The 26254-nt window shown below is 35.2% G+C and overlaps 1 protein-coding gene across 1 annotated transcript; it reads right to left on the reverse strand.

The window, feature by feature from the left end:
- Positions 1–552: 552 nt before the first annotated feature.
- On the reverse strand, positions 553–12310 carry LOC113391897 (uncharacterized PE-PGRS family protein PE_PGRS54-like). The gene is made up of 8 exons (XM_064219551.1): positions 12285–12310; positions 7998–8232; positions 4903–5637; positions 4030–4320; positions 3499–3619; positions 3218–3447; positions 1777–2922; positions 553–1572 (listed from the first exon to the last, which is right to left on the reverse strand). The coding sequence occupies exons 1-8, from the start codon at positions 12293–12295 to the stop codon at positions 625–627; spliced, it is 3717 nt and encodes a 1238-aa protein (XP_064075621.1). The 5' UTR covers positions 12296–12310; the 3' UTR covers positions 553–624.
- Between the last annotated feature and the right edge of the window lie 13944 nt (positions 12311–26254).

Genomic DNA, 26254 nt, shown 5'->3' on the forward strand with positions numbered 1-26254 from the left:
AAAAAAAGGTGATGTGGACCATTTTAGCGTTTAACTAATTTATAACTTGCATTAAATTTACTAATAAAAACAATAAATGACTTAATTAGCTGATAAATATTTTTGTTTATCAAATGCCTCATATAAGTCTGCAATAGTTGTTTAAAGTTTTTGAATATTATGGCGATTTTGGGGCTTAAAGATAGATTGTAATTATACTATTGACTGTTATTTCTTATTATAAAGACGGACAGTTATGAGCCTAATATTTTAAAAAGTCAATTTCAGTTATGGTCTTTAAGAATATCAACATGAAACTATATTATAAATCTATGTGCTATTCTAGGCTATACTTTAAGATCCATTCAGCCATGATTGAGTATTAATAATATTCGAAGATTATACGAACAAAAACAAAGTAAATTTAATTAATGCTTTATTAATGAAGACATTTTAAAAATAAATACATTATAAATAAAATTCTTGACGAAAATCTGTCTCAGGTTAAAGTTAAAAAAAAAATGTTAAATTAGATGTTTTTTTTTTTTAATTAAACACGTAATGTTTGATTATAAATAAAAGATCGATATAATTGAAATCACCCAAGATACGAAGTTTTTGTCGCTAATTAAATCTATCACATCTTTAAAACATATCAAAAGTAATTTCTGCGATTTCCTTTCGTTTACTCAGCTGGATGAGCCGATCTACTTTTTCCCAGGGCAGGAATACTTTGAGTCCGTCTCTTAGAGCGGTAGTTTGGACTATTTCTCTCACACAGTTAACGTTACACATGAAGTCACAAGTTTGAGTGTTTGGGTTAAAGTGTAAGCCTTCAGAACAAATGCCTAAGACTTGTTGATTGCCTTCACAACGCCAGAATTTGTCACAGTCCGTTTCATGTGCCCAGTGTGATACGTGACATTCATCTTTGCATTTTTCTGATTCAGGTTGAGTACCTCCGCCGCCGCCTCCACCGCCGCCGCCTCCACCGCCTCCACCTCCACCACCGCCGGCTCCACCATCGCCTCCATCACCTCCACTTCCACCATCGCCTCCATCGCCTCCATCTCCACCATCGCCTCCACCTCCACCGCCGCCGCCTCCACCCCCTCCACCTCCACCACCGCCGGCTCCACCATCGCCTCCATCTCCGCCATCGCCTCCATCTCCACCATCGCCTCCATCTCCACCATCGCCTCCACCTCCACCGCCGCCGCCTCCACCCCCTCCACCTCCACCACCACCGGCTCCACCATCGCCTCCATCTCCGCCATCGCCTCCATCTCCACCATCGCCTCCATCTCCACCCTCGCCTCCACCTCCACCGCCGCCGCCTCCACCGCCTCCACCTCCACCGCCGCCGCCTCCACCGCCTCCACCTCCACCACCGCCGGCTCCACCATCTCCACCATCGCCTCCATCGCCTCCATCTCCACCATCGCCTCCACCTCCACCGCCGCCGCCTCCACCTCCACCACCGCCAGCTCCACCATCTCCACCATCGCCTCCATCGCCTCCGCCTCCGCCTCCACCTCCGCCTCCGCCGCCACTGCCGGCTTCGCATCCAGCCTCTTCCGGCCATGTGCAATGCTAAAAGATACTTTAGTTGTAATAACACACAGAACATTGTTTTTATATAATACATGTAATTTATAAATGAAATCTTACACAATTATGACATTTGAAATAAGCATGAGCTTTTTCTGTATGTTTTATTAAATTTCAAATATTCATTGGCTAAACACATTTTTCGCTATATAAGTAATTCAAATATATGTTTATAAATTAACGTACCTGAAGAGTGGGGCTGAAATGCGTTCCCCGGGCACAACGGGTCTCTACTTTATTCCCATGTACACAATAGTAGAACTTCGAGCAATCCGTTTCATGTGGCAATAGTAAATCAATACTGAAGTCGGCGGGACAACCGTTGGGTAGAGTACCGCCTCCACCGCCGCCGCCTCCACCGCCTCCACCTCCACCGCCTCCACCGCCTCCACCTCCACCACCGCCGGCTCCTCCATCTCCACCATCGCCTCCATCGCCTCCATCACCTCCGCCTCCGCCGCCTCCGCCGCCGCCTCCACCACCTCCACTTCCTCCATCTCCACCATCGCCTCCATCACCTCCATCACCTCCGCCTCCACCACCGCCAGCTCCACCATCTCCACCATCGCCTCCATCGCCTCCATCTCCACCATCGCCTCCACCTCCACCGCCGCCACCTTCACCTCCTCCACCTCCACCACCGCCGGCTCCGCCATCTCCACCATCGCCTCCATCACTTCCATCACCTCCGCCTCCACCGCCTCCGCCGCCGCCTCCACCACCTCCACTTCCTCCATCTCCACCATCTCCACCATCGCCTCCATCGCCTCCATCTCCACCATCGCCTCCACCTCCACCGCCGCCGCCTCCACCGCCGCCGCCTCCACCGCCTCCACCTCCGCCTCCGCCTCCACCACCTCCACCACCGCCAGCTCCACCATCTCCACCATCGCCTCCATCACCACCATCTCCACCATCGCCTCCACCTACACCGCCGCCGCCTCCACCGCCTCCACCTCCACCACCGCCAGTTCCACCATCTCCACCATCGCCTCCATCGCCTCCATCTCCACCGCCGCCGCCTCCACCTCCTCCACCTCCACCACCGCCGGCTCCACCATCTCCACCATCGCCTCCATCGCCTCCATCACCTCCGCCTCCGCCTCCACCTCCTCCACCTCCACCACCGCCGGCTCCACCATCTCCACCATCGCCTCCATCTCCACCGCCGCCGCCTCCACCTCCTCCACCTCCACCACCGCCGGCTCCACCATCTCCACCATCGCCTCCATCGCCTCCATCTCCACCATCACCACCGCCTCCGCCTCCGCCTCCACCACCTCCGCCTCCACCATTTCCTTCACAGCCAACATTTGCTGGCCAATCGCATACCTAAAGAACAAGTTTATTCATGGATTTCGTTGTCGATGTTATTTATTGTTAATTTATTTAATATTATTTCTACATTTGTCGAGAAATAAACTCCTTACAATACAGAACAACAACCTATTTTGCATTCAATTTTCCATTACAATTTGTTTTCAATGAATAGTAATTTTGCATATTATTGAATGAGGTAAAGATACTATTTAGAACAATTACCGCAAAAAAAGAAATACTCAAGTTAGTTAATTTATTAGTTTGTACTAGCAAAATAATTAATAAGAATATTTACTAATTAATTTACCTGGATAGCTGGATTGAAATGCGTTCCTGGTGCACAGTTACTTTCTACTTTATTTCCATGAACACATTGGTAGAACTTGGCGCAGTCGCTTTCATGTGGCAATAGTTTATGGATATGAAAGTCGGCGGGACAGCCATTTGGTAGTGTAACTCCTTCACCGCCTCCACCTCCACCACCTCCACCTCCACCACCTCCGCCATCACCACCTCCTCCACCGCCTCCGCCTCCGCCTCCGTCACCTCCGCCTCCGCCTCCACCGCCTCCACTTCCTCCATCTCCACCATCGCCTCCATCACCTCCATCACCTCCGCCGCCGCCTCCTCCACCTCCACCGCCTCCGCCTCCACCACCTCCGCCTCCACCATTTCCTTCACAGCCAACATTTGCTGGCCAATCGCATACCTAAAGAACAAATTTATTCATAGATTTCGTTGTCGATGTTGTTTATTGTTAATTTATTGAATATTATTTCTACATTTGTCGAGAAATAAACTCCTTACAATACAGAAACATAATAAAAAAACATAGAGCCGAGATGGCCCAGTGGTTAGAACGCGTGCATCTGAACCGATGATTTCGGGTTCAAACCCAGGCAGGCACCACTGAATTTTCATGTGCTTAATTTGTGTTTACAATACAGAACAACAACCTATTTTGCATTCAATTTTCCATTACAATTTGTTTTCAATGAATAGTAATTTTGCATATTATTGAATGAGGTAAAGATACTATTTAGAACAATTACCGCAAAATAATATTTATTAGTTTGTACTAGCAAAATAATTAATAAGAATATTTACTAATTAATGTACCTGGATAGCTGGATTGAAATGCGTTCCTGGTGCACAGTTACTCTCTACTTTATTTCCATGAACACATTGGTAGAACTTGGCGCAGTCGCTTTCGTGTGGCAATAGTTTGTGGATATGAAAGTCGGCGGGACAGCCATTTGGTAGTGTAACTCCTTCACCGCCTCCACCTCCACCACCTCCACCTCCACCACCTCCGCCATCACCACCTCCTCCACCGCCTCCGCCTCCACCACCTCCACCGCCGCCACCGCCTCCTCCTGCGCAATCTACGTTATGCGGCCAATCGCATACCTGTAAAACAAAACTTATTATACAATTCTGTGGTGGTTGTACCATCGTATACCTATCTCGTGTTCATTTTATTACGAGATATAAGAGTACTGTACCAACTTTTTAATGGTAACGTGACGTAAACCTTACATCGAACGTCGTCTCAAATGTAATATTTTTATGAATAAGTGTGATTCGAGTGTGTGTGCACGTATGTACTCTCTATTCCCTCAGTCTCATAACTAGATGGGAGGAGAAATCTGACAAGACCGGAAAGATACAAGTGCAGGGCCAACAGGCTTACGTGATTTCCAAAGCAGTGTAAACACTCCCAAACTCCAGATTCCGGATTGCTATTGGGAATTTCGAGAAACAAAATGCCAATGCCTTTTTTGATGGCCATAGCTCTATGGCTATAAGCCTTATAGTTAGACACTTAATCAACTAATAATAATCGCAGAAATATTGAATGTCAACAATTTTTCTTGTAATTAGTTATTCCTTTGAAGGCCAAATTATTTATTTTGTTATATTTATTGTGTTGTACAGTATGTTTTTATAAAATTTAATAAAACTGGTGATCAGTAAAGAAGTGATACTTACTTGAATCTTATAATTGAAGTATGTGCCTGGTGCGCATTGTCTTTCAACTTTTTCGCCAAAGACGCAGTAGTAAAACTTATCGCAGTCCGTCTCATGTGGTAATAGCTTGTGAACATCGAACTCAGCGGGACAACCATTGGGTAAAGTAATGCCGGGGCTTGAAGTTGTCGATGTTGTTGTAGTTGGTGCTGCAGTAGTTGTTGTTGTAGTTGGTGCTGCAGTAGTTGTTGGGGTAGTTGGTGCTGCAGTAGTTGTTGTGGTAGTTGGTGCTGCAGTAGTTGTTGTTGTAGTTGGTGCTGCAGTAGTTGTTGGGGTAGTTGGTGCTGCAGTAGTTGTTGGGGTAGTTGGTGCTGCAGTAGTTGTTGTTGTAGTTGGTGCTGCAGTAGTTGTTGTGGTAGTTGGTGCTGCAGTAGTTGTTGTGGTAGTTGGCGCTGCAGTAGTTGTTGTGGTAGTTGGTGCTGCAGTAGTTGTTGTGGTAGTTGGTGCTGCAGTAGTTGTTGTGGTAGTTGGTGCTGCAGTAGTTGTTGTGGTAGTTGGTGCTGCAGTAGTTGTTGTTGTAGTTGGTGCTGCAGTTGTTGTTGTTGTAGTTGGTGCTGCAGTAGTTGTTGTGGTAGTTGGTGCTGCAGTAGTTGTCGTGGTAGTTGGTGCTGCAGTAGTTGTTGTACTTGTTACTACAGTTGTTGATGTCGGACGTCCTGGTAGATTACAGTTTGCTTGTAGGGGATGCACGCAAACCTATAAAAAATGTGAAAAGAATGAAGAAATATTCAACAACTAGTAAGTGTAGTTAAGGTTTGCTTTAATTAAAAAAATATATATAAAACCGACATTGAAAACCATTTTATATTATTATACATTTATCATCGAGCAAGTTGTATAATTCATCGAAATGTATATCGTAATTATAATCATTTTAAATTAATTTTTTTGTATGCATCAAACATTGCTATCGTATAGCTAAAGAAATATAGGGGTAGATGCCAATCACATAGGACTAATTTCTGCGGCACTAAACATCTAAGATCTAAACAACCCAATATTTGTGAAGTACAATTGTTTTTTGGCAAATCACTTGAAATATGCACTTTGAATACTCGAAAGTAAATTGATGATGAATAAGATTGAGATTGTGACCTAACTCAACCGGTTCATAGTCCGGTTCTTCTCGATAGAATCTACATTACATTAAAAATTGATCGAAAAACGCAGATTTCAAATTGTTTTTGCTGTTGATGCCACGTTGTTTGTATGTAAATCATTGAGAAACCAGAAATAATTTGGAAAAAAATGTTATTCTATAATTATAAGTCTTTACTCTATTTTAGAGTTAGATCTTAAATCTCATGGAGTGGTGATGACTCCTAAATCTATCTAAGCTTTGCGCAACAGGATAATTTTAATCATGTTTATTTTTAATTCGTCATCGAAATAGAAAGATACGTTTTGGAATAGAGATACGCATGGAACTCTTGGCAGAGTTGAAAATAACGTTGATCTTTGCGAGATTTTATTACTTGTTTGTTAAAATAATTATATCAGTTGGATATAATAACACTCTAGTATTGTTACTATATCTAACTAAGCCAAAACCTCCCTTGTTGAGTTGCCAGACTCTGCTGCTGCTTCTTCGCTCAATAATTGAATTTCGGTTCGGAAAGTTCGGAATGTTGAATTTTACCGAGGACAACTGGCAAGAAACTCAGTAGTTTAAATGAAATTGAATCATTATTTATCCTGTATGGAAATCAATGAAAAACTTCACAATTCTTTAACAATCAACATTTTCTTGACATTTGGTTTTAATTTAACTATCGAAGCGAACACAGGTAGAATGAATTGATTTTAATAAAGATGGAAGCCTAAATAATAAATAAATAAATAAATAAATATTGGACAACATCACATACATTACTCTGATCCCAATGTAAGTAGCTAAAGCACTTGTGTTATGGAAATCAGAAGTAACGACGGTACCACATACACCCAGACCCAAGACAACATAGAAAACTAATTAACTTTTTTCTACATCGACTCGGCCGGGAATCGAACCCGGGACCTCAGAGTGGCGTACCCATGAAAACCGGTGTACACACTACTCGACCACGGAGGTCGTCAAAATATATGATATTGATGATATTATTTAGGACAGTAAGCCAATTAAAATAAAAATCATCCAAAAGATTTAAGATTGAATATAGCCCTAACAGTTTGATGAATGACTACAGTTCCTACGTCTGCAGCATTATTCCAAAGTAATATACATCAGGATGTTATACTATGAGAATATCCAAAAAAACTAAGCAGTATCAAGGTGTAAATAATATCATAACACTATCATTAAAATTAAAATTAATTCATTTAATATCTTAACATTACACATACTTACTAACAGACAGAGTTAAAACATTTATTGGCCCTGAGAAACCCACCCCGGGAGTAACAGGCATTAAAGACATTGAACTGTTTTTTGTTAAGCTATTGCCCAAAACAACATTTACTTGCGTTCTCTTCCATTTCAAAATTTGATTGATTTTTTTCCTCGTCATCCTTTACTCTATAACCATCGAAACGAATAAACTCTTCTTGTGATATAACAAAATATTTAATTTTATAAATTGGGATTGTGTTTATATATGGTCTTTAAGCGACGAACGAATGTTTAATACATTTAATTGTGTTTTTGAAATCAATCCATTAATAAAATTTAACGCATCATGGTACAATGATCCAGAGATGTACATAGCGATCAATACTGACCTATGGGCTACTGTTGTACCTACTCCTAGTACAAGCTCAAGGCTTAATTGGAGGGGTAAATAGGAAGATTTGTAATCCCTAAAAAGGGCCATAACCTAAAAAAGACGCTTAGAGGAAAATTTCTAGTTTAATGCAATGAACGTAAAAAAAGATTTTTTACAAGCGTTTATTCGATTATCGATGTTTGTTTGTTTAGACCAAATGTAGCTGAGTTAAAGCAGCTTCCTCTTAAATCATTTGGAGTTGAATTTGAACATGTTTGACAATGCAAAATTATTAATCAATCATAGCCTAATTCTGCACCCAAGAACTCTATGTGGTTAGATTTGTTAACATACCTGTTTCTCGTAGGAGAATTCCGTTCCAGGAGCACAGTCTCTAGGTGTTTCGTATCTAAGTCCATATTCACAGTAGTAAAACTTTGTGCAATCGTATTCGTGAGGTAGCAAATGATGTATTTGACTTGGGGGGCATCTCTCGTCAATTACTAAATCATAAGCGTCGACACCGCGTTCTTCGTCGAAATCCTTGGGTCTGCCGTAGACGAGAGCTACGACGCCCAGAATGAGAAAGCTTACTGTAATAATAAAAAATAGGAAATATTAGTTTCTTTGTTTCTTACGCTTTAACTACTCGATTTATTTATTTTGAAATATTTTCATATACGTTGTCAGAGTTATAGAGGAAGATTTAGGGTACCTGATAGAATAGAATAGAAATAGAAAGCCTTTTATTCCTCGCATAAATTAAAGTTAATTATAATTATATTATTAGGTAATAAAGTGCATAAATGCCTGAGGCCATGAGCCGAGATGGCCCAGTGGTTAGAACGCGTTCATCTTAACCGATGATGTTCAAACCCAGGCAGGCACCACTGAATTTTCATGTGCTTAATTTGTGTTTATAATTCATCTCGTGCTCGGCGGTGAAGGAAAACATCGTGAGGTAACTTACATGTGTCTAATTGCAACGAAATTCTGCCACATGTATATTCAACGCATTGGTGCAACGTGGTGGAATATGCTCCAAACTCTCCTCAAAGGGAGAGGAGGCCTTAGCCCAGCAATCAGAAATTTACAGGTTACCAATACTTGAATAAATAATCTAGTTATGGTTATAATGTTATTGGATTGATAAATTATATAATATAAGATTTAAAAATAATATTTTAAAAGGTTCCAATAATTTATCATGCAAGCATGCAAGAACCTCACTTAAGTGAGGGGTGGAGGTTAGGCTCCTCGAGACTATTCCATTTGTTTGAATATTCGGCATTTGTCAATCAATTTTACCATCTATTTTAATAATATCGTTGTCCCAACGAGTTATATGCCTTCCTCTCTTTCTAGGGTACCTAATAACAGCCTTAAACTTGGCGAAACCTCGATCGGAAACCAGTAGTACAATAATCGCAAATATTTAATATTAAAATATAATTTAAAAAACATTTAATTATCATAAACAAATGTAAATTCAACATGGGCACATGTCCGTATCAGATTCATCGACACGATACAGATCTAAGAAACACACAAATTATTAAAATACATCTGGTCATTACAGAATGTTATCTATACGAATACCTAATCAAACGGTAAAATCTGTCAAGTATTAATTAAATATATCATTGATTTCATATAAAATCACAAGAACAAACTTGCCGGATCTTATCTTATATTAATCTAGAGTTCGTAACATTCGTATATCTATATAGCATGAAATAAAGTCGCTTTCCGCTCTGTACGCTTATCTTTTAAACTACGCGATTGATTTTAATGCGGTTTTCGTCAATAAGTGATTCAAGAGAAAGATTTTTATACATGAATATTATGGTATCGAAATTCAAATTTCCTAGCCGGAAAAGTTTGTTCTTTAATTTAAAAGCTGAATATAGACCCTTATGGTCCCGTGAAGCGGGGATGGCGAGCTAGTTTTTTAATAAAGTATATTTTCAAACTTAAACAAATAAGACTCCGTCTGCTTGCCTCCACTTGTGGCTGTTATGTTTGCAACAGTAGATCTTTACAATTTCAATTTATAAATACTTATTTAGACCATCAATATGAATTGATAATTTCTATATTCTATTTAAATTAACAGTGATTTTTATTTATTATAATACCTATCTATTGTGAAGTCACAATTGCGTATCAAATAATTGTTTATTTGATTAATCATTATTTTGTTGTTTTAATGATCAATATTTTTGATAACATATATATTATATGTTGTTTCGTACATTAAAAACGTTCAGTAGATAATATTGATAAACAATATACATTTTACGTATGTAAAACGATCATTGTTACATTATTATTGATAAAAATAATAATTATATAATTACAACTGTATTAACAGAGTAAAGGCAGAACTGAAATAATACTATAGTATTTTTATTGTCCGTTCTAAATGTTCTTAAATCTTTGTCAATTCAATGCAAATTCTCGTTACTAGCTTGGAGCTTTAGAGTTAATAATTCTGTGCCTTATGCTGTTTCTGTACATGAAGTTCTGGATCTCATCTGGTTGTAACAGATTTCATATTCTATCGGATTGAGATTAAGGAATGAAGTGCACTTATTTTTTCGTTACACTTATTAACATCATTATTCTTTGGACATTGTCCGCCATTTTTTATAATAAATGTAGGCGAACGGGTAAACGGGCTACCATTGTAAGTGGGTGGTGACCCCTTACACCACATATGTTATTATTCCTTACACCGCAAATGCTACAACAACCTTTGCGTCTAAGATATTATGGTAATTGTATCTGTAGTTACACTTAAAACCGTAATACAACAATACTACGTATTATTATTCTACCAAATATTTGATGAATGGGTGGTACCTACCCAGAAATACAATCGTACAAAGCTCTACCACCAAATAAGCCGAAATTGTTCAGTTAGAAATTATATATATTTAAAGACACGTAACCTAAAGATAAAGCTAAGTGATTAATTAATTATTATTGCCCGTTCTAATTGTTTTAAAGTCACTTTTGTATCTATAATCATTATGAAGCTAAAGATTTTGTTTGTTTGGCTAATCTCAGGAACTATTAGCTCGATTTGAAAAATTATTTCCGTGTTTGATAGTGAATTTATCAAAGAAGGTTTTAGACTAAATACTACTATGACTAATAGGAGCGGAGTATTCACGAAAAATGTGGCAAAAACGGAGGATTTTTTTTTCCTTTTGAGCGTTTCCCTTTGGGTACGTTGCGTAAACGGTTGAAGTTTCACAAAAATCATGTATGACAGAATTGATCCCCTTCAAAGGTATTAAAAAATGTCTGATATCTATCTTTTAAGGTTGGCTCACTATATAACCTTTTTTTATAGTAATCAATTGTGTTCTTAAGTAAATTATTTGCGTAAATTATTTTATAAACATAATTTAATCCTTATCCAAATTTCTACAATATTCATTAAATACATAATTTGATTTCAATCTATCTTAAAGATATCATAGTTTTGAAATAGCTCCGCAACAAAATAACTACCAAGGTCTACTAAATTAAAGTTACCCACATAATAAGGTTATAATACTTTTACCTAAAATTCTGAAGTTTCACTCTTACTGATAACAGCGTCATGTACCTAAAACAGCTCCTTTTCAATATCTACACGAACGAAGTCGCGTTCACTCCAATTTAACACATTAACACAACTAAACCATTAAAAATTGTATTTATATTTATTTTTAAGTCATTTGCATTAAAACCAAACTTTAAAACAACTCATTAGAATAATAAGAAGCATTGTTTATAAAAATATCAAACAATATTGGACCCAGACAGGAGTCTTGTGGAACTCCAGGTGTTGCCACAAATATTTTGACACAAATCCCAGGGGGTTCTCTTTGGTTTCTCTATGGTGAAAATAGGTGTCCAAAAGTTTCAGAAAGTTCCCATCAAACCCATAGCTAAGAAGTTTATTTTTTAGAACACTGATCAAGGAGGTCAAATGAACAAAAAAAATTTAACAAAGAATAAGTGATTTCAAATTTAAATAGGACTAAATTGGACGCCTCCATAAAAATAAATTCCAAATTGGTTCTTTAGCGATAAATTTTTGAGAAGAACCTGCTCCTCTTTGAAGATGTTTCTTTGTTTAAAGTCGGTTCAAAATAAGTACATATGCCATTTCTGCATTTTTGATTATATCAAGATCTACAAATTATTTATACAAAGTTTGTTGAGACATATTTTGTTATAGTTGGGACAGCATTTGTTTTAAAAGCTGAACTGAGTCTGAACCGTTAAAAATTAATAGACAGACTTAATCGCATTTATGATATTAGTATAGACTGAAAAATATTTATTAATAGTAATTACTAGATAAATTAGAATTTCCTTTTGGGTGGTGGAGCATTGTATCCAATTGGGGTAGATACCTAAATTTTCTATTGCCAAACAGTAATGCTTAGTACTGTTGAGTTCCAGTTTAAAGGGCAAAGTTGAAAGACGCATCTTAGATCTCAAGTTTAACGGCGCATTAAAAAGGGATGTTTAACATTTGTAATAGTACCAAAGTCTATGGGCAGTGGCTACCATCAGGTAGGCCAGTCCCAATCCACTTACAATAAACATATCATAAAAACATATTACATAAATTCTTACATACCTTTCATTTAAAATGTGTCTGCTCTGACGCTTAGTTATACACACACCTCTTAGTCTGGATCAGTCACGATCTACTGTTTTGAATTCAATCCAAACTTATTATATATAATTCCAAAACGATGTAAGATATAACTGATAACTATGATAGCTACTTCCAATCAAATTTTATCAAAAAATGTTAGACTAAGATAAATTAAATATTAGTAAAGCTATTAAAATTTATCTATCGATCTGTGGATTAAGATTTTTCCTTCCAAGAATTACATATTAAATAAATCCATTGTTGTATATAAATTAAAATAAAAGATTATTTTATAAATAATTATAATAAATTCTAAAAATAACTTATCCCATCTCCTCAAAGGGAGAGAAGCCCTTAGCCCAGCAGTGGGAAATTTACAGGCTGTTAATGTAAAAAAAAATGTAAAACGTATTCAAGTGTATAATTAATTTATTGTTTAAAGTTAACGAATAATTAAATTAATAGTACCATCGGTTCATAATGTAAATTCTACCGAAAATAATCTACAAGATACTCAGTAGTTATTTTTCTCGAAATAGGTATCTAGTCAATTTATATTAAATAAAAATATATATTTAATTCTGTTTTATTGTGTATTGTTATCTATTAATATTAGATTTGAATTTATAATTAGGCAAAGTTAAAAATATCTGCGTAAACATATAACACGAAAATGAAACGGTAAAGACTGTATTCAAAACAAAATAAGTCTTAGTTTACAAAAAGAAAACAATTTAAATATCTGCGTTAGCGTTTCTTTAAATGAACCTTTCACAATAAAATTAAGATTTTTACTTTATGCTGTTTGCTACAGGTAAAAAAACAGGAAGGTCATTGATACAAACCAAAAATAAAAAAGGACCTAAAATGAATCCTTGTGTAACAAAGATTCTTATAATCATACTCATTCTAATACAGATTGAGGAGACTTTATTCCATAAATATTATATCCATACATGCCCATTTCTTTGGGGTCAGTTTTAAAATATTATATCAAATACACAATTATTTAAATATAATTATATGGTGGAAGCAATAGCGAATAACACGTAAATTATATATATAATAGTTAGAAATTTTGCAGTGGATCGTTTTTTGAGCGAGGTATAAATTTTTTTAATAAAAATGTTGGAACATTTGCACTTACTATTAAGACAAGTGATAACAAACTATTATATTAACAGTCTTGTGAAGGTTTCGCAAAATTATTAAAAAATATAAAAAACTAATTTTTGAAGTTATATAAAATATTTTACCCAAAAATTTTGCTTAACATTAACAAATAATGAATTAGAATATTTTTACAGTACTATGTATTATAAATACTTATGTATATATGTGTTTATACATATATCAATATTCATCATCCTCCTGCCCTTATCCCAATTTTACTTGGGGTCGGCGCAGCATGTCTTCTTCTTCTATACTTCTCTGTCGGACGTCACCAATATTTTATGTTTTCGACATACATATATCAACATTTAACTCTTAGCTTTCGAAGCAACCAAAGGAAAAAAACTATTACCTAAACACCAAAAAAAGATACACGGAATCTCAAAAATATTTAGTCCTACCTATCTCTGGGTATGTTCTACCCACTCATCAGATCGCCTGCAATAATTACTATAGTTGTCTTCCGGTTTGAAGGACGCGTGAGACAGTGTTGTTACAGGCATAAGAGGCATAATATTTCTTCCCAATGTTGGTGGCGCATCAATAAATAGTATAAAACAAAGTCGCTTCCCGCTGTCTGTCTGTCCCTGTGTATGCTTAGATCTTTAAAATTACACAACGGAGTTTGATGCGGTTTTTTTAAATAGATAGAGGGTTTTAAAAGGAAGGTTTATATATATAATACACGCATAATATAGTAGAAAAACACTCATAATTTTAAAGGTTTCTAATGTGATGTACTAAATAAACACTTTTTTTTGTGCTTACAGTGCTAAAAAACGAGATAGATAAAAATAATGTACTATAGTATTGTAGACCTTAATAAGGTCTAAAAAAATTTTTCATTCCCTATCAAACCATGAATTCACTAATCGTATAATATTTTTTTGCATACAGCTTCCATACCATTTTTTTTTCTAATTTGACAACAGAAGCATTTTGAATGCTCTATGTAGATCCTGTTGTAAAATCGAATATATTGCTCGACAAAAAAATACTCGTCTGCAAGGAGTCAGTAACGACTTGTTTAACGTCATGTTTGTTTCTTACAAGAAAGGACTCGTCAGTTATGTTATATAAGGAATAAAAAAGGCTTAAAAATTGGTCCTCGAGTTACTCCAATACCAAGTTAGATCCTTTTTGCTTTAATGTCAATATTCTGAATTCTATTGTTAAAAAGTCAAAAGCTCGAGCGCACGTCCTCTAATTCTAAAGTAAAATAGATTCCTGACCAAGCTTATGTTGAACACAATCAAAGGCTTTGGAAAAGACACAGAATCCTGCGGCTTCTCCAGTCTTTATAGATATTCTTTATTAGTACGATATCTACGTCTCATGTCAAGTGACTCTTCGTAAATCCACATTATTTGTCAAAGTATACCTATATTAGGTCCTTACATACGAAATTAGCGTTTTGTCGTACTGACCATTTTGATCTGAAATATCTCCTCTTTGGTTAAGACTTCCAAATTCAAATTTATAAATTCATTTAGCTGGTACATTTGAGTTTTGAAAATAGTCATTCCTTTGTTTTATTCCTCATTATTTTTCCTTTGGCGTCGCTTATTACCGCATAATGGAAAACATGAAATATTGGTATATTTACGAGTACGAGTTCTACCGTGGCACCAGTGCTGCAGAAACAGCTCGAAGGATTAATGATGTGTCCGGCGCTGGTGTCGCAAAAGAAAACACGGTACGCTTTTGGTTCCAACGTTTTCGTTCTGGAAATTTCGACTTTAGAACCAACCCCGTGGACAGCCGGAAACCAAAGTGGAAAATCAACTCCGATGCGGCAGTCCAAACCGCCTCCAAAGAGTTTATTGATTCTCGCACTCATGTTTATTCTAGTAATCATTGAACCACCTATGAGATGGCAAAAGTGCATATATAACAACGGTGCATACTTTGATTAAATAAATATGATTGACAAAAAAAAAATTGACTTTATATTCCTTCCGTAAAAAACGCCAATTTTATATGGGCTATACCTAATATATAGATTTATTTTTTTTCAAATATATTGACGACCAATTTTAAATGTTGGAATGACATTCAGATCATGTAACATATCACGTTGAACACCACTATTAATTGCAAGATAAGGTATATAAGCAATCACATCAATAATTGAATATCACCTCTACAGAAATACACCACAGATAAGAAGTTCTCTTATTATCGAATGACTTAATCGTACGTATAATGTTGTTGGTATCTTTAATGTTAAAATTTAAGTTTGTTTTACATTCTCTAACATTGTTCAATGATCAAACAACCATTGAAAAGAAGTAAGTAACTGTGGACTATTACCTGTTGGCTATTTACCTGGCGGAATGGAAATCAAGGCAATTTTTAGGGTTTGTTTTAAAGGTACGTTGCGGTATATAGTTCCCATTTGAAGTCAACATTAACACTCTAAGAAATTTTATATAGTATGCAATAATGTAATCTTAGAACTTCCTTGAAGTTGTTTTAAATACAATAGGAATACTTACGGTAGCGTCATAATATATTTACAACAAAATCATATCGTAACGATATCCGTAACGACTTGACAACTTGTTACACAATGATTTCGACATAACAAAGTTTGCACAACATTTGAACGTAGTGCATAATTTTATCTACAGCTAAATTTTAAACTTACGTTAAAATAAATTAGGCATATTACTGTACAGTTATATAAATGATAAAAGAGCTTGGTGTTGATTTTCGTTGATGGTCATATTCTATTGTTTTTGTTCGAACTAGTGAGTTTCTTGCAGGTTGTCCTCGGTAGAATCAACATTCCGAACCGGTAGTTTGATATTAAGATTAATTTGATAAAATTACGATTCAAAAGTGCTTGCAAGAGATTACATAAAGACAGAGATACTACTTGTGCCTACCTCTTCAAAGCAGAACACAATCATACTAAGTATTGCTGCCTAGTAGGTAGGTAACGGTTAACTAGGAGGAACTTGCACAAACCTCCATTATTATGATGAACAATGGAAATTTAATTAATATTTTTGAATTAGTGATTTTGAGGCGATATATTGATTAAATCTCTCTTTGTTTCTTGGCAAAACATAATCTATAATCGTTTTAAATGACGATATTACTTTTTATAATTAAACGATTCGTATCAATTAAATTTCTGTAGAAATCGTTCGATGGTAAATTTTTAATGGAATTTGCCACTTTCTTCACTTCTAAATTGTACACCGACTTAGTCTTTGCTCAATAGCGGTATAATTTAATTGTATTATTATTTTAATTGTAATTGTATAATTAAACTAATAAATAAATCGATTCAACTTAAACCAAATGTGAATATTTCTTAACATGCTAAGGAGATGAGAATGCTGAGAGGAATGTGTGGTGTTACGCGATGGATAGAGTAAGGAATGAGTACATAAGAGGAAGTTTGAAAGTGGCACCGGTAACCGAGAAGCTATCTGGAAACTGGCTGTCTTGGTATGGGCATGTTATGCGGAGGAATGAGGACCATGTTGTGAGAAAGGTTTTGAGAATGGATGTGGATGGATATAGAGGTAGGGGACGACCCAAGAAACGATGGATGGATTGTGTGAAAGACGATATGGTTAGAAAGAATGTTACTTATGAGATGACGTCCGACAGAGAAGTATGGAAGAAGAAGACATGTTGCGTAGACCCCAAGAAAAAATTGGGATAAGGGCAGGAGGATGATGACGTTCTGACGTAGAGCGATATATGATCCCGAATAATTTCGGGATTGCCTGATCGACGAGTCCTCGTGAGCAGAATTAAGTTTTCAAAATTAATTGTAAATTAATATTAATTATTCAATATCTGAACTTAACATTGTTCAGTATTGTCTCAAGTTTAGTTTTATTAAAGTAATTATGAAAACTTTGGTTTGTTAAAGTCCTACGGCTGTAGAATCAATGTACAAACTTTTCTTTAATTTTATTTTTTAAAAAATAATCAATTTGGTCGTAATTTTAAAATGCTGTTTAATTCGCACCAACGACGCGAATACTTTTAATTCCAACCTATATTCTTGGACCTTGGACTGAGTAAAGTTTGCAAATGTCAAGTATTATTGCTTTTCTATCATGATCTCTATTCCATTTAAATTTTTTGCACGATTCTCTTCAAAACATCTTAAAAGATCTACACACTCGAAGGCACAACCATCTTCGTTATTTTTTGAATATGAGCCGAGATGACCCAGTGGTTAGAACGCGTGCATTTTAACCGATGATTTCGCATTCAAACCCAGGCAGCCACCACTAAATTTTCATGTGCTTAATTTGTGTTTATAAATCATCTCATGCTCGGCGGTGAAGGAAAACATCACGAGGAAACCTGCATGTGTCTAATTTCAACGAAATTCTGCCATATGTGTATTCCAATGCGTGTTGCATTGGAGCAGCGTGGTGGAATCTAAGATAATCTCTAAGATATCTTGTAAACACGAACGTCATTCACTCATATTGACGCGAGCCGATAATTATTTAATGTGGAAGGCAAAGTTTCGTGGATGGATGAAGATTCGTGGTGGAGTGCGCCAATTTTATTATTTTATATCAAATCAAATCAAAATATTCTCAATTTTGAATCATGTTAGTGTTGGATTCAATTTAAAGCTATCACTGGAACGGAATGTAGATTGTATTGAGAAGAACCGGCAAGAAGCTCAGTAGTTACTCATTTCTGCCATTTTAATTACAGATGAAATATATATCCTGCCTAGAAATCAACAAATATTACGTACACGCTTTAATATAAACTTTTATTCATAAATATGCATTTGTCAGATTAAGTACGAAATAAATAAATATTTAGACAATTACAAACAAGGCTTACACTGTGTATTGTATGTTTTAATCAATTCTGTAATAACAATAATTTAATTTAAGTTATTTTTGAATTGTGTTGATAACATTGATATTAAATAAGAGGGTACTTTGACTTTTCTGTTCATTATTGTGAGTCACGTGATTTGTAGAGAGGCTTATATAAGTGATGGAAGCTGGTAGCTTTACTTTAAATAGTTTGTTAAAGGATTCAAAAGTGCTTGTAAAAGCCTACTTGTATAAAGTATATTTTGATTAAGGTAATTGGTTTTATTGTAATTATTAATTGATACAATATTACGTTTACTACAGCTATTATAATGGCTAAATAAATATCTGTGTTTCATATATAATCTTTTATTGTTTTATAACCTTAAAATATAATAAAATAATATAAATTATTCTTAAAATATCCTGACATAATGTATTAAGTCTCTATAAAAAATCTAACACATTGTTTATCAATATATTTTGACATGAGCTCTAAATTTTTTAATAGGTCAAGTTATGAATGACGTTTGAATTGTATTATAGAAACGAATACCGTGCCTAAGCAAGGATCTATTGATTCTGCGAAGTCGAAAACTAGAAGTTATTACTTTACCTTTCCTCCTCGTGTCTATGCTGATTGTCACCGTTTATTTCAAAAATAAAACTGTGAATATACATTATATTGTTGTAAACTTACTTTGAAGCAATTGTAAATAGGTATACTCAAATTAAAAACATCCCGAAGGAAGCTTCGATCTCCAAGATTATAAATAGACCAGATAGTTATTTTTTTAAGGGTGAAAACAGTTTAAATATCTGCAATGTTACCCCAAAGCAAAACGCCGTAAGATGTAATACTATGAAACTAACCAAAATATACTAATCAAGCAGTATCAACATTAGTTAGTTGTCTAACTGTTCTAACCGCGTATGTTGCTGAGTTGTCTCTCTCTCAGGGAGGATAATGAGGATTCCACTGAAACTTTGAATCTAAAGTGATTCTTAGACACACTGTAGTATGAGTTATATTTAGATCACTATTGTTTATAGTTAAAATTTTGCTTCCTTACATTGGGTAAGGCAGTACAGTATGCATTTTGACTTTTTCGTGTAATGGTTATATCGTTCCTGATTCTGTTGCTCACAAGAATAATTCTATATACAGGTTTATTGGTATTTCGACATATTCCCGTTAGGAGGTGATACGGGGTGACTATTTGCGATAATTTTAACCTCCATATGTATGATACGAAATTGAACCATTTTTGAGTTATCATGTTTTTTATTTTTTGATATTCATTATTTTTTTTGCTATATTGATTGATATTATTGTTTGATATTTTTCCACAAAATTGCCTTAAAAAAGTAGTTATGAAACTTGTCCTGTAGATTATTTTAAAAACATAACCGTTTTCTTAGCTTTCCAAAAAGCTTTCTTAGCTTCAAAAAAATAAAAAAAATATTGGGATAATATAGTTTTCCGTCTCGCATTTTTAAATTAGAACCGATAATTGTTGTTTTAATATTGACAAATAACCTGTGTTTATTCGTTTTTATAAATCAGAAGAAAAAAATTGATTTTAATCGATACATTTTTTTAAATAAATATTTGAAGTTGCACTTTTGACTTATTTTAAAAAAAAATCTAAAAAACGTGATAACTCAATAATGATTCACTTTTGTATCATGCACATGGGGGTTAAAATAATCGCAAATAGTCACCCCTATCACCTCCTAACAGGAATACGTCGAATCACCAATAACCCTGTAAATAATTTATAGTATTTTTATCGGTTACTATATGATCCCAATAATATTCCGATCCAATTTCGACTGAATAGCAACTGGATAGTCGTGGAAGTAGACTAGGAAAACGAATATACGATTGTAACAATTTGTTAGAAGAATTTACGCCTTGTACTGGTGACATTATAATTAAATTTTGCAAAAAAAATTAGGCAACAATACTTTACTTTACTAAATCAAAATTTTGATGTCTTTTCAAAGAAACATTTTTGATCAATTAAAATTTAATGGTAATAATAACACGGGAAATACTTTTCAGTCCTTAAGGGACGACTGCTTTGTTCTGCTTATAAACTATTGGAATCATCTTGAAATGTCAACTTAATAAAATCAGACGAATTGTTAGCAACCCAGTTATAGAATACAGTGTCCTACAAGGTAGCGTTTTAGGATTTATTTTGATTTTGATTTACATCATTGACATATTCTTCTCTTTCCTTCTACTTTAGCTCTCTGAGGAGAGTTCCGCCAAGCCACGAGCGGAACGCACCTCGAGAGGGGTCGTGGATACGTTATATTTCGATCCCACAGCCTTTCCGATCCTTGACAAAGACAGATTTTTACCTGAAGAAAAAAAATAGTCTTAGTATGGCTAGTAGACTCAAACTAAAACTATGGGGGAAGGGTGCCCTAGGCAGCTATAAAACTGCTGGATAATCCAGTCCTAGTTGTTTCTTGTTCTTCCATTGATAAACAATTTGCGGATTGCGGAAGTTAATTGACAATTGTCGATTTTTTAGTTACAACATTAATTTAACGTATAATAATTGTGTTATCATTTTAATTTAGGCTTGCAATTTATTTGATCTTATCTATGAATCTTATCTTAGAATCTATTCTAGAAATCCTTATCTCTGAGCGTGGATTGAGATTTAATAATAAATTGATAATCTGTATGTTAGATTTGCATGAGTTTTTATGATATAGATAGGACAGGCTAATGGGCCACCTGTTGGAAATTGTTACCACTGACAGTAAACATTGTTGCTGTAAGAAATATTAACCATTCCCTACATTGCCAATGCGCCACCATCCTTGGGGGCTAAGATGTTATGTCAATTGTGCTTATAGTTACACTAAGTATTGCTGTTTGGCGCTAAAATATATGATGGTACCACGATCCATTTCCCATGTGGTGGTACTGTCCGCTTCCTATATATATACAACGAGACGCGGTTACTTTGGTTGTTGATTTGGATAATTAATGAATCGAGTAGTTGGCAATAATGTTTGATGGCTGATTTACTTTTAAGAGCGGGTCACCCCGAATGGAGTTGTAAGTGTCATGGCAACGCGAGCCGTTATGTTTTGACAAGCGCCTCGAATGCGACGGTTGCTTGCAAACCCATTTGCTCTTAATCGAGATTAATCATTGTGATCCTTTGATATTTTTGTGGTGTACGATTATTGAATCAATTAATACAGTGAGTAGACGATATTAAATACGTTTTATTTTGTGAATATGTCCATTTCACGCCTACATAGTTTTCCAAATGTCGGATCAATCCCGGAACCCAACTGTTCGGTAGTTGTTCCTGCTCCTCCGACATATATACAGGGTTATTGGTAATTCGACGTATTCCCGTTAGGAGGTGATAGGGGTGACTATTTGCGATAATTTTAACCCCCATATGCATGATGCAAAAGTGAACCATTTTTGAGTTATCGCGTTTGTTAGATTTTTTCGAAATAAGTCAAAAATGCAACTTCAAAAATTTATTTAAAAAATAGTATCAATTAAAATCTACTTTTTTCTTCTGATTTATAAAAACGATTAAACACTGGATATTTTTCAATATTTAAACAATAATTATCGGTCCAAATTTAAGAATGCGAGACTGAAAACGATACTATTTCAATATTTTTTTTATTTTTTTTTCCATCAAATATGCCTAAAACAAAAAAAAATCATAATGAAACTTGTTCTGCAGATTATTTTAAAAACATAATCGTTTACTTAGCTTTCCGAAAATGTATAAAAACTAGGAATTTATTTCAAAGCAACTGAAACAAAATGATCAGAAAGGACGCTGGTGGAAATTCGTATTCGAACATGACCGAATTCGTACTAAAGGTCGTTCTTTAAAATTCCTACAAAATTGATTTAAAATAATAACCAATCTATAAATGACTTACTTATTTACTTAACTTTCTTACTTAATACAAATTTAAAATAAAATTTTGATACATAAACAGTTCAGTAGCTAAGTTACAATTAAGATATTTTGTATTATCATTTTAATCCTGTGCACGTTATTTACGAAGAGGATGCTGAAAGAAGAGTTGCTTTCTGTAGATTCATGCTTAATGAGGATTTAGAAGATGCATCTTTTTTGAAAAAAATCATCTGGACCGACGAATTCAAATTTGATCGAGATGGTATTACTAACTACCACAATAAACATTATTGGAGTGAAAAAGTGAGGATGCGACATAAATATATATATATATATATATATATTTATTTATTTAATTTAACAACATCCACGGGCTCACAGTTGCCCGTGCCTTTTTAAACATTCTATTTTAATACATTTTGGCGTTTTATATTTTATATTTTTACTGAGCACAGCAAGAGTAGTATCATATATTTTACCGCCTACCTATATATTTAAAAGAAATGGACCAATGAATCGCTTTACTTTAATGTCAAAGTTGTATATTTTTACATACATGTACATGTATTAAGCAGGCGTCCAAGTGCAAGCGGATAAATCAAATCAAAATATACTTTATTCAAGTAGGATTTTACAAGCACTTCTGAATCCTCATTATACGTAACTATTGTTGTGTAATGTAGATTACATTGCCAATCGGCGGTGGCATTACATTTAACTCTAACGAAAATAACTGAGAAGAAAAGTAGTATTCTGGCAATCGCACGACCACAAAAAATATTTTTAAGAGATCTTCTGGGGCGCCAGACTTGACTTGTTCTTGCGCCCTCATCGCGTGACTCTAGGCTCTGATCATACCTTTATACATACACAGCCCTATCTTAATCCAGGGTGAAGGGAACTCCTGACTGATTTTAGCTGCGATGTTTATTCCCAAAGAAGCCTAGCCCATTACGCTGGGTAAGTGCCACGAGTATGAGCCCAAATACAACTGCACTCTGTATTTCCTCACTCTCCTAATCCAATAGGACTGAAAATCCGAAACTACCAGAAGCAGTAGGTGAAGGACCAGGCTGTACATGCTTTCTAATGTCCCATGCATGCATGCAGTGTGCACACTGACAATTTTGGACTCCACGATGGTATTGAGAATTTTCGACAGAAAACTCATATAGTTTTATTATTCGGATCGGAGACTCGGTGTCTGCTGGAACGACCTCCCGTTTGTAGGTTCTGAGTTTACTGTAACACGTGTCAGAACACCCACCTCGTGCAGGTTCTCTCACGATGTTCTTCTTCACGACCAAGGACGAGATGAATCATAATCAGAAGTTCAGTCATCATCAAGTCATAGGATACGATTCACGTCTTGTAACCTCTTGGTAAATAACGGCTCTTAAAGACACAACACGAGTGACGTATATAAACCTAAAAACTTACGGTTTCTTTATAAATGTATAAGGGTAGTTAGTTAAACGACTGCGTGTCTTCTTTCAATTGTAAAATTCATGATGAGTGAAATAGAGAAATTGTTTTTTAATTAAACACCATCAATGTTAAATATAAAATCCGTTAGAAATCAAGATAATTTTATAATTGCTAGACAGCTCTATCTATTGATAGACGTTAGAACTCACATCTGAATCATAGGTTCAAAGATACCATAAATATATACTTATATATTGTAATCAAATCTGCTATTATCTAATTTAATATTGTTTAATAATTAATAAATTATACACAGATAAACATTTTCAAAATATAATTAAAAATAACATTCGTTTTTTAAACAAACCTCAACCGTCAGTTTTGTAACTAGAAGCCAATAGGTGGCGCTGATCGCCACATAACAAATTCTTACAGATATTTATTTATTTTTTAAGATACTTTATGATAAAATTACACGTTAAGCGTAATTGATTTAATTGAAAAAGCCGTTGGTTGTAATAGTTGAATCTAGATATGTTTTATCTAGTATCTGTTAGATAAATGTTACAGATAATAATTAATGTCTAACGTTAGATTTAAGAATGTATACTATAATATTTATTATCTGTATTATGATACAATAATAAATCACGACGTTTCGTTTCATTTCGAATTTAGAAAATTTCAAATTTATAACGAGTCACGGCTATTCGCCAACAGATGACACTGGTTGCAGTAAATAAGTTTATTTCAGCTATAAAATAATTTATAGTATAATAATTTCTTTTCAGTTTTTATAAGGTGACATTAAAAGTATTGCTAGTATAAAAAATAATAATGCACGAAATAATATGTTTATTTTTTTCTTTCTAATATATAAATTGCAATAAATACATGATTTTTTTTTTTTACAAAACACGCTTCAATATCGGTGTTTTTTTGTTTTAAAATTTAACAATATAATAAGCCCTGATGCTCACTTATAAATCATAATTAATGATTTTCAAAATAATTTAAATATCAGATGATGTACAGGACCATATTATTCCTCGTAACTTTAAGAAGATACTGAAATCATACTTTTTAAGTAAGTTATGATAGTTTATACAAATGTTTAACTGACATTAATGTTCTGTAGATAACGAACTTGGATTTAACTCTATGTTAGCATTTATTACAAACCTGGGTGGTTTTCTGATGTTAGCTGTATGTATTTTGTTTTGTAAGCTTTTGTGTATAAATAAATAATAATAATAATCATAATAATAATAGTCACCATCCCTCATGACGAGAATCTCGTGAAGGCTGAGAAGGATAAGCAAATAAAATATCTTGACTTAGCTCACGAGGTTGTCGACATGTGGGATGTGGATACAGCAGTTATTGTGCCGATAGTCGTTTCAGCGAATGGCCTAATGGCCAAGAGCCTCGACCAACACCTTAAGAGGCTCTCGTTAGGCAGCTGGGTCAAGGGCCTGATGCAGAAGGCAGTACTCCTCGGCACGGCGCGTATTGTGAGGAAGTTCCTCTCTCTGGGGCCCTGACCACTGGTGGCTTGGACCTTGTTCCCGCCACTGGTTGGCCTCTGTATTTTATATTTTTAAATATATTTTGTATTTTATATTTAAAAATCTATTATGCATGAGTGTAAATAAATAAAGAGAATAATAATCAAATTCTGTCGTGCTGTTAAAGTGTTTTCAGCGAATAACTGGAGCAGCTGGTGGAATAAACTCAAAGTCTGTTCAAAAAGGCAGGCGATAATTCCTTACTGGACACATTACTATAGATTCAAATCTCCAGTGAAATTTTCATGTGCAAATATTTCTTAAAATTTAAATCACATATTATGAAAACTTTTGTTTAATAAAGTTTTTTCGCTGGAACGCGTCTCAGCCCTCACAACATCCGAGGAGTTGGAGGAGATGTTTAACATGTACACATCAATCATCCATGAATCCTGCGAAAGCACGATTCCCAAAATGAAGGCGTGGAAAGGCGATCCTAGGCCACCATGGTGGTCCGCCATCCTAAACATAATCAGCCTGTAAATTTCCCACTGCTGGGCTAAGGCCTCCTCTCCCGTTGAGGAGAAGGTATGGAGCATATTCCACCACGCTGCTCCAATGCGGGTTCATCCTAGAAGATCTAAAAAAGGATGTGCTTAGGAAAAAACGCCGAATCCGGAATGCCGCACCCTGCCGAAGGCATTTCGTGATCCAAGAGTACGTACAGGCAAGGGAAAACTACAAAGGGCGAGAGAAGCTGTCACTCAAAGTTGGAAAGAGTTTTGTTCGTCCCAGGACCGCGAAAGTGTCTGGGACGGTGTATACAGGCTAATAAGGAAAACGTCGAAAAGGAGCCAAGACTAGTATCATATATACATTTGAATGAATTAACAAATTTAAAATGTATCACGATCGTTTTATGAATTGAATATATATTTTTTATACGACAAACGAATTGATCGTACGAAAAACAAAAGAAAGATCACGTGTTCCAATAACTAGGCGAGTATTATTATACTGTCAAATACAATTAAACTTTACACAAAAAAAATACAAAAAAAATTTGAAATAAAAGTATTCATTAAAATATTTT

Source organism: Vanessa tameamea, chromosome 28, assembly GCF_037043105.1.
Source record: "Vanessa tameamea isolate UH-Manoa-2023 chromosome 28, ilVanTame1 primary haplotype, whole genome shotgun sequence".
NCBI lineage: Eukaryota > Metazoa > Arthropoda > Insecta > Lepidoptera > Nymphalidae > Vanessa > Vanessa tameamea.

Bases quoted from the DNA above. Each gene is read 5' to 3' on its own strand.
- LOC113391897 (XM_064219551.1), bottom strand. The intron at 5,638-7,997 runs GTATGTTAACAA...CATTTTTTATAG, and splicing joins AATTCTCCTACGAGAAACAG to GTTTGCGTGCATCCCCTACA. The intron at 4,321-4,902 runs GTAAGTATCACT...TTTGTTTTACAG, and splicing joins ACTTCAATTATAAGATTCAA to GTATGCGATTGGCCGCATAA.